The sequence below is a fragment of the Echinops telfairi genome, unplaced genomic scaffold (assembly GCF_000313985.2).
Source record: "Echinops telfairi isolate 266 unplaced genomic scaffold, ASM31398v2 ScPeMD7_3533;HRSCAF=4204_1, whole genome shotgun sequence".
NCBI lineage: Eukaryota > Metazoa > Chordata > Mammalia > Afrosoricida > Tenrecidae > Echinops > Echinops telfairi.
In genome coordinates, this window is record NW_022107432.1 from 26,051,972 (window position 1) to 26,060,622 (window position 8,651).

Here is an 8,651-nt window from a genome sequence, read left to right on the forward strand (position 1 = left end):
AAGTTTGGGGGACACGAAGATCTTTACCGAACTGCCCGGTCTAGAGGCCCATCCCCTAAAAGTCCCTTCATGTGAAAGCCCCACTCCCACCCCAGCCCTCCCCAAGCAGTAATGGTCTACCACTGGGCAGTGGCTGTTCCCTAAGGCAGAGTGGGTGTGGGAGGTCCCTCCAGGCCAGGGCGTTAGGAAGCCACCTCCCGGCCCTGACCTTGTGTCCCTCTCTTCCAGGCGCCGTGGCCTGAGTGACCAGATCATGGAGACCCTGCTTGGTGGCTTGCTGGCGTTTGGCATGGCGTTTGCTGTGGTCGACGCCTGCCCCAAGTACTGTGTCTGCCAGAACCTGTCTGAGTCACTGGGGACCCTGTGCCCCTCCAAGGGGCTGCTCTTCGTGCCCCCGGACATCGACCGGCGCACGGTGGAGCTGCGCCTGGGCGGCAACTTCATCATCCACATCGGCCGCCAGGACTTCGCCAACATGACGGGGCTGGTGGACCTGACGCTGTCGCGGAACACCATCAGCCACATCCAGCCCTTCTCCTTCCTGGACCTGGAGAGCCTGCGCTCCCTGCACCTGGACAGCAACCGGCTGCCCAGCCTCGGGGAGGACACGCTCCGCGGCCTGGCCAACCTGCAGCACCTCATTGTCAACAACAACCAGCTGAGCGCCATCGCCGACGAGGCCTTCGAGGACGTCCTGCTGACGCTGGAAGACCTGGACCTCTCCTACAACAACCTCCACGGCCTGCCCTGGGACGCCGTGCGCCGCATGGTCAACCTCCACCAGCTGAGCCTGGACCACAACCTGCTGGAGCACATCGCCGAGGGCACCTTCGCCGACCTGCAGAAGCTGGCCCGCCTCGACCTCACCTCCAATCGGCTGCAGAAGCTGCCACCGGACCCCATCTTCGGCCGCTCTCAGGCCTCCCTGCTGACCGCCACCCCCTTTGCCCCACCCTTGTCCTTTAGCTTTGGGGGGAACCCCTTGCACTGCAACTGTGAGCTGCTCTGGCTGCGGAGGTTGGAGCGCGAGGACGACTTGGAGACGTGCGGCTCCCCGGGCGGCCTCAAGGGCCGCTACTTCTGGCACGTGCGCGAGGAGGAGTTCGTGTGCGAGCCGCCACTCATCACCCAGCACACGCACAAGCTCCTGGTCCTGGAGGGCCAGGCGGCCACCCTCAAGTGCAAGGCCATCGGGGATCCCAGCCCCCTCATCCACTGGGTGGCCCCCGATGACCACCTGGTGGGCAACTCGTCGCGGACGGCCGTGTACGACAACGGCACCCTGGACATCCTCATCACCACGTCTCAGGACAGCGGAGCCTTCACCTGCATCGCCGCCAACGCGGCCGGAGAGGCCACGGCCGCCGTGGAGGTGTCCATTGTCCAGCTGCCGCACCTCAGCAACGGCACCAGCCGCGTGGCGCCCCCCAAGTCCCGCCTCTCGGACATCACAGGCTCCAGTAAGACCAGCCGGGCAGGGGGCGGCAGTGGGGCCGCGGAGCCTCCCAAAAGCGCCCCGGAGCGGGCTGTGCTGGTGTCCGAAGTGACCACCACCTCCGCCCTGGTCAAGTGGTCGGTCAGCAAGTCCGCCCCGCGGGTGAAGATGTACCAGCTGCAGTACAACTGCTCCGACGATGAGGTACTGATTTACAGGTGAGCCAGGGGCTGCCACGACCGGCAGGAAGCAGGCACGGGGAGGGCTTTGAGGTGTTCCCACCGGCCTATCACCCCAAAGGGGCATGTGGGGATCCAGAGGATTCCTGAAGGTAAGAGGGGATCGAACATCAACCACAGGCTTAAGGACAACACAACTCATACGTGGGCAGTGGGAGGGGAGGGCTCTGTGTGGGGCTGTGAGGTCAGACGTTCTATTTAGAACCCCACCTGGGGGAGACACAAGAGCAATGAGCAGTACCTGGTAGCCGAAGGAGCTGCCCCTTCCCAAACAAACAAAGCAAGCTCACTGCACCAAGGCATGTTCTCACTCACTCAGGGTGACCCTACAGGACAGAGGAGAAGCGCCTCTCTGGTTTTCTGAGGCTGCAAACCTTTAGGAAAAAGAAAGCCTCATCTTTTCCCCATAGATCAGAGGGTGAGTTCAACCTGCTGATCATGCGGTTAACAGCCCAACACCATGGCCACTGTGACACCCGGGCTCCTCTCTGGGCAGGGATGGATTCGGAGGCGATCGCAGTTCGGGCTTTGAGGTCGGAAAGAGCCGACTTCCAATCCCAGGTCTGCCTTGTGCTGGTCCTTTCATGCTTCTACCGGCCTCAGTTTCTTCCTCTGCAACATGAGGATAAACTAGATTTAGTTTGGATACAATATCCGAGGCTTAAAAATAAACCACAAAAAGAGAGAATGGGAGAGAGAGAGAGAGTGGGTTGGGGGAAAACGTGTTGGTTCATGTAATTAAAAAGTTGGGGAACTGTTTCAGGAACAATTGATTCTAAACCCCGCCCCTACCCCCACCCATGCAAATGTCTGGTCTCTGAGTATCTTGCTTGTGCCAGCTACCGATGGGGTTGATTCTGACTCATGGAGATTGCTCCGTCGGGTTTCAAGGCTCTCATCTTTCAGACGCAGCTTGCCAGAACTTTCTTCTGGGTCTGAACAGCACATTTTTGGCTGGAAGATGAACTCAATGTTTAACCTTTTGCACCAGTCAGGGACTCCCAGAGTTTCTTGTCGGGAGCTGTCAATTCTGACTCATAGTGGCCCCATGTGCAGCAGAACGCTGGCTCTGTTGCTAAAGTCGCTGTGTTTGAGTTCCGTGTTGTTGCCCTGTGTCAACCCATCTCCTTGAGGATCTTCCTCTTTAAGGCTGGCCCTCCACGTTATCAAGCAAGGGACCCTTCTCCAGGGACTGGGCCTCCTGATGACACCCCAAACACACGAGATGACATCTCCCTACACTCACTTCTAAGGACCACTCGAGGAGCCCTTGTGATGGCGTGGTTACTCGTTGGGCTGCGACTCCCATGGTTGGCAGTTTGAAACCACCAGCAGCAGCTCAATGGGAGAAAGACTGGGCTTTCTACTCCTGAAAACAGCTACAGTCTCAGAAACCCAGGAGTCACTACGGGTCAGCATTGACTCATGGGCAGTGAGCTGTTTCTCATGTTTTGAAAGCGCATTCTGGGGTTACTTGTCCTCTGATACAGCCTTGTCTGTGCCCCCAGCTGTCCGTGCAAGCTCAGTATTCTTTGCCAGAGATTCTTACCTTCCCTAGATGGTGTTCCCCTCTGAGTTGGTCTGAGTTGGTCTTACTTTCACGCACCTTCTGCCCTCTTAGGCCTAGAGGGTGGCGAGCATTCCCATCCCACCTGGTCCCACAGAGTTCTCAGTAAGCAACGCAGGTCTCATGAGCCCCCTGAATCCAAAAGGGAACATCATCCAGCTCACCGGCCCTGACTTCTCTGGGCTCCAGTGTCCCCTTCAGGAGTGTTGGCCCAGTAAAGCGGTTGTGAGGATCAAGGGGTTATCTAAGCTAGGAGGAAAGAGCTTAAACCTAGACAGCTTCCGTGGAAGTAAGGCTAAGAACCAGTGCATCCACAGCCTAATGGATAACCTGATTTATAAACCCGTATAACCTAATTATCAAGGTTGACATTTCTTCCAGCTTTGAATTTATGAGTTGGTAAGTCTTGGGGATGGACGGATGAAGGAGCACACATAAGGAAGACATTCATTTGCTGAATGGAGCCCATGTGATTGACAGAGCATCATGCTCTGTGGAAACTGTTGTAGAGGCTGCGGGCCATGCACTGTTACTGTCACGGGACACAGAAACCTCTCCTACCATGGCATCTGCTGGGCCTGTGCAGATGTAGTTCTTATGCTCAAGATGTACAGAACACAGCTTTGCAACTTAAATAGGCACACACATGCCTGCACAATATGTAAATATCCCATGGAGCCTTGGAAAGCCCCAAAGATTCATTCCCTTGCTGCCCACTCACATAATATTAAACACAAATATACATGCAGTTTTGTAATTATGAAAATGATAGTCTCCGTAGCAAATGTCAAAAGAAGTATTAAACCCTAAATATACACAAATATGGGTGCACGGGAACACAAATTCCATACATGGTTTAATTCAAATATATATTCATTCTGTATAGTTTACAATTAAATTACAGATGAAAGAATAGCCTAATATATATAGTTTAATGTATATTGCAATTATAAAATATAATCTGTAGGAAATTTGAAAACCAGGGGTAGAACTTAAAGACACACCTATTTTAAATTAAAATATACTTATTTTACATGTATAGTCTTCGAAGGAAATCTAAAAAGCTACATGAGAAATTGAACACATACATTATAAAATTTGAATATCTATATAAGATTTGTACTTTTCTAATTATAAAGGTAATAAGTATTGAAGATAGAAATTTTGAAAAGCTGAGAAAATTAGAGGAAAATGAAAGTGACGCGTAATCTCCCCAGTCCAGAGAACCCTGAAACATTTGGGAAGTGAGTCTTTCTGGAATGCCAAACATCTTATCATCCATCTGGAATACACGTCTGAATCATAATTCTTGCCGTACAACATTATACCCTACTTAGTTCCCATGACACTAAATGTTTTTCATGTCTTTGTAACCTAATTTATTTAACCAATCTTCTACTGTTCGATATTTATTTGGTTTCTTGTTTCTCAACACTAAGAATCACACAGCGAAGGATATCTAGGCACACAAAGGGATTTGTGCGGTGCCACTAGTTTCTTTAGCATATTTTCCTAGGGTTGGAATTACTACCTTAACGAGTGAATTATAATCGTTACAGGTGACATCTGGGTATTAATTTAGCCTCTCACCAGTGGGAGCTGACAGCACTCACTTGGACCACAACTTTACCAATATTGAATATGTACTTGCTTTCTTCTCTGCCAATTTGATAGGCGGAAAATGAAACCTGGCTTAATCGGCATGTCTTTATAACTTGTGAAGCTGACCTTTTGGAAATAAGTATATTTCTTTGCGCTTGCAGATTTATTATTGAGAAAAACTGGAAAGGCAAAATGCTCCCAGGTCTGAGGCTGGCACGGGCAGAGCACAAGCCACAGGAGATGTCAGCCTCCTGAGGAGGCCCGAGGGGCACCCCGCCCTGGTGGATCTCAGAAACACCGTGAGGGGCAGGGGCAGAGAGGGACTGTGCGCTGAGTCATTCCACAGGGTGATTCAAATGGCTGTTAGCTGCTGATTGAGAGACTGGAGACACTAGGTTTATAAATACACACGCAAAACGGAAGCCAGGAAAACGACGCAGGTAGCGATGGTGACTTCCTCCACTCACGCTCACTCAGCCTAGCTCTCCAAATAGTGCAGGCGCATAGAACGTGCTCACGCTCACGAACACCAACACCCAGCAACCATCCGAACCACTCTGACTCACAGCAACCCCCGGTGGGTCCAGGTGGAACGGCGCTCCATAGGGTTTTTCAGTGACTCATTTTTCAGAAGTAGAATGCCAGCCCTTTCTTCCGAGGCACCTCTGGGCCAGCTAGAACCTCTAACTTTCCAGGTAGCAGCTGGGCACAGTGACCATGTGTGCCACTCAGGGACTCCTCAAGGAATACTGATTATTTGGGATAGTAGACTTTGTGGGAGTCGCAATAAGGACAAGGAAGGCAAGTAGGCGGAGTCACCGTAAGTCAAGTCAGGCCACTATCTCATCCATCTTCCCCACCAAGGAAACGGAGGGTATAGCCAACGCACAGTGGCTCTTTGTTTCAATAGGGAGGTGTGCAGAGGAATAGAGAAGCCCTGTGTACAGTACTGAATCTCCAAGGAAAGGTGACAGTCACAATAACGAGCAACAGTGTGGGCTACTTGTGTGCTTGCCCCTGAGTTGGACAGGCTTTTATTTTTCCTTCTATTTATTTTATTTATTTATTTTTAAAGAATCATTTTATTAGGGGCTCATACAGCTCATCACAATCTGTACATACATCATCTGTGTCCAGCACTTTAGTACATATGTTGACTTCATCATTCTCACGACACCCACTTTCCACCCGAGCCCCTCGTGTCAGCTCATTTTTCCCCTCCCTCCCCCCAATCCCCGATAATTTATAATTTATTATTATTTTATCATATCTTACCCCATCCCACGTCTCCCTCACCCACTTATCCAGGGAGGAGGCCACATGTAGACCTTGTCCTCTGTTCCCCCTTCCTCCCTCTCCTTCCCTCCACCCTCCTGCCATTGCCACCCTCTCCACTGGTCCTGGGGGGTTCATCTGTCCTGGGTTCACTGTATTTCCAGTTCCTATCTGTGCCAGTGCACATCCTCCGGTCCAACCAGATATGTAAGGTAGGATTGGGAACATGGCAGTGAGGTGGAAGAAGCATTTAAGAACTAGAGGAAAATTGCATATTTCATTGTTACTACACTGCACTCCGATTTGCTCCTCACCTCCCCGCAGCCCTTCTGCAAGGGGATGCCCAATTTCCCCCCGATGGGCCCTGGGTCCCCACTCTGCTCTCCCCCTCATTCACAATGTTATGATTTTTATTTTTTTGGCCTTTGATGCCTGATACCTGACCCTTTCACCTCCTTGTCATCTTACAGGCTGGTGTCCTTCTTCCATGTGGGCTTTGTTGTTTCTCAGTTAGATGGCCCCTTGTTTATCTTCCAGCATGTGGGGCCCCAGATTCTGTGTAATTTGACAGCTTGGCACCATCAGCTTTCTTCACCACATTTGCTTATGTACCTGCTTTGTCTTCAGCATTCATGTTGGGGTAGGCTGGGTTTTGTTGTTTTCTTGTGGGTTTTGTTGTTTTGTTGTGGGTTTTGTTGTTTCTTAGCTAGATGGCCATCTGTTTGTCTTAAAGCCTGTAAGACCCCAGATGCTGTATCATTTGATAGTCAGGCACCATCTGCTTTCTTCCCCACTTTTGTTAATGCATCCCCTATGTCCTCAGTGATCGAGTAGGGGTAGGCTGGTGTGCTTCTTCCGTGTGGGTTTTGTTGTCTCTCAGCTAGATGGTGCTTGTTTATCTTCAGGTCTTTAAGGCTTCAGGTGCTATATCTTTTGGTAGCTGAGCACCATCAGCTTTCTTCACCACACTTGCTTGTGCACCCATTGTCTTCAGTGACTTCAGGTGTTATATCTTTTGGTAGCCAAGCATCATCTGCTTTCTTCACCACACTTGTTTGTGTACCCATTGTCTTCAGCGATCATGTCAGGTAGGTGAGCATCTCAGACTGCCGAATTGTTAGAACAAAATGTTCTTGTGTTGGGGGAATACTTGTGTAGGGGCCCACTGTCCATCTGTTTTCTTAATACTCGACCTATAAATATGTGTACATTGATCTATTTCCCCCTCATCATATATATATTTCCATCCTTATATGCCTGTATTTATATCTCTATGAGTACCCTTTGTGTCCTAGTTCTTTCCTCTGTTTCTTTGTACTTTCCTCTTGGACAAGCATTTAAGGGCTCTGCTCCTAACCTAGAGGTTGTCAGTTCGAACCCACACAATGGCTCTGTGTTAGGCTTGGTTGACTAGAGAAACAAAGAGACACTCATCTATGTATAAGGAAGAGCTTTATATCAAGAAGCAATCGTGCATCAATAAAACATCCCAGCCTAGTCCAACTCAAGTCCATAAGTCTGAGACTAGTCCACAAGTCCCTCTGCAGACTCCCGCAGCCACATGCAGTGATGCAGAATGCAAGAAGATCACAGGCTGGTGGGTGCAGCGTGCTGTGGCGCCAACGGGGGTCATCACAGGACTCATGCAGGTCTCAGCATTGCTCACTAGAGGAAGGTGAAGCAGAGAAAGTGGGGGTGGTTCCAGGCACCATCAGGCTGTGACCTGGTAGACAGGCTAGACTCCACCCCGACCCTTTTACACACCTTCAAGTTGACATGAAATGATGTAACCACCACACGCTCCAAATGAGAAAGACCTGGGAATCTGCTTCCATGAAGATTCCAGCCTCAACCCCCACTACAGGTTAATTCTACTGTGCCACACGGGGTCACAATGAGTCAATCTACTCAATGGCACTGAAGAGCCAAGGGAGCCTCGGTGGCACTGTAGGGAGGCTCTCAGCTGCCACCCAGTGGCTCTTGGCAGAGATCTCCAATAATCTGCCCCATTGAGACCCTCATCTAGAGGGGCAATTCTACTTCGTCACAGAGGGTTCCTTTCAGCTGAAAGGGACTTGATCGCACACAGAAACAACAACCCACACAATCACTAACATCCTCACAATGACCTGGTCCGGGTGGAACTGACCCCGTGGGTTTCTGAGACTGTATCTCTTTCTAAGAGCAGAAAGTTTCATCTTTCTTCCAAGGAAACAGCCTCCCAAGAGAGGCTGGTGAGTTTGAACTGCTGACCTAACCGTTAGACCTAAGCCCAACACATAGCCCGCTATGTTACTAGGCCTTCATAGCATGCACATCGCAAGGTCTAATCCTAAGGCTGAGTGAATTGAGCAGTGGTGCAGTCTTGCACACCATATATGGCAGAGCTCTGATTTGAACCCAAGCTTCAAGGAGCCCTGGAGGTCCTATAGGTGGAGTTGCTCACTGCAAGGTTGGCAGCTCAAACCCACCAGCCGCTCTGTGCAGAAAGATGAGGCTGTCTGCCCTTGTAAAGAGTTCCTGTCTCAGACAC

At 50.6% G+C, this 8,651-nt stretch overlaps 1 protein-coding gene across 1 annotated transcript in view; it reads left to right on the plus strand.

Annotated features, from left to right (window-relative positions):
• The first annotated feature begins 242 nt into the window (after window positions 1-242).
• The window catches only part of LRFN2 (leucine rich repeat and fibronectin type III domain containing 2), a 55,070-nt gene continuing 46,661 nt past the window's right edge, over window positions 243-8,651 (plus strand). Inside the window, exon 1 of the mRNA XM_004710752.2 lies at window positions 243-1,653. Coding sequence (XP_004710809.1) covers window positions 254-1,653 — 1,400 coding nt within the window. The 5' untranslated portion in view covers window positions 243-253. The remainder of the gene's footprint in view (window positions 1,654-8,651) is intronic.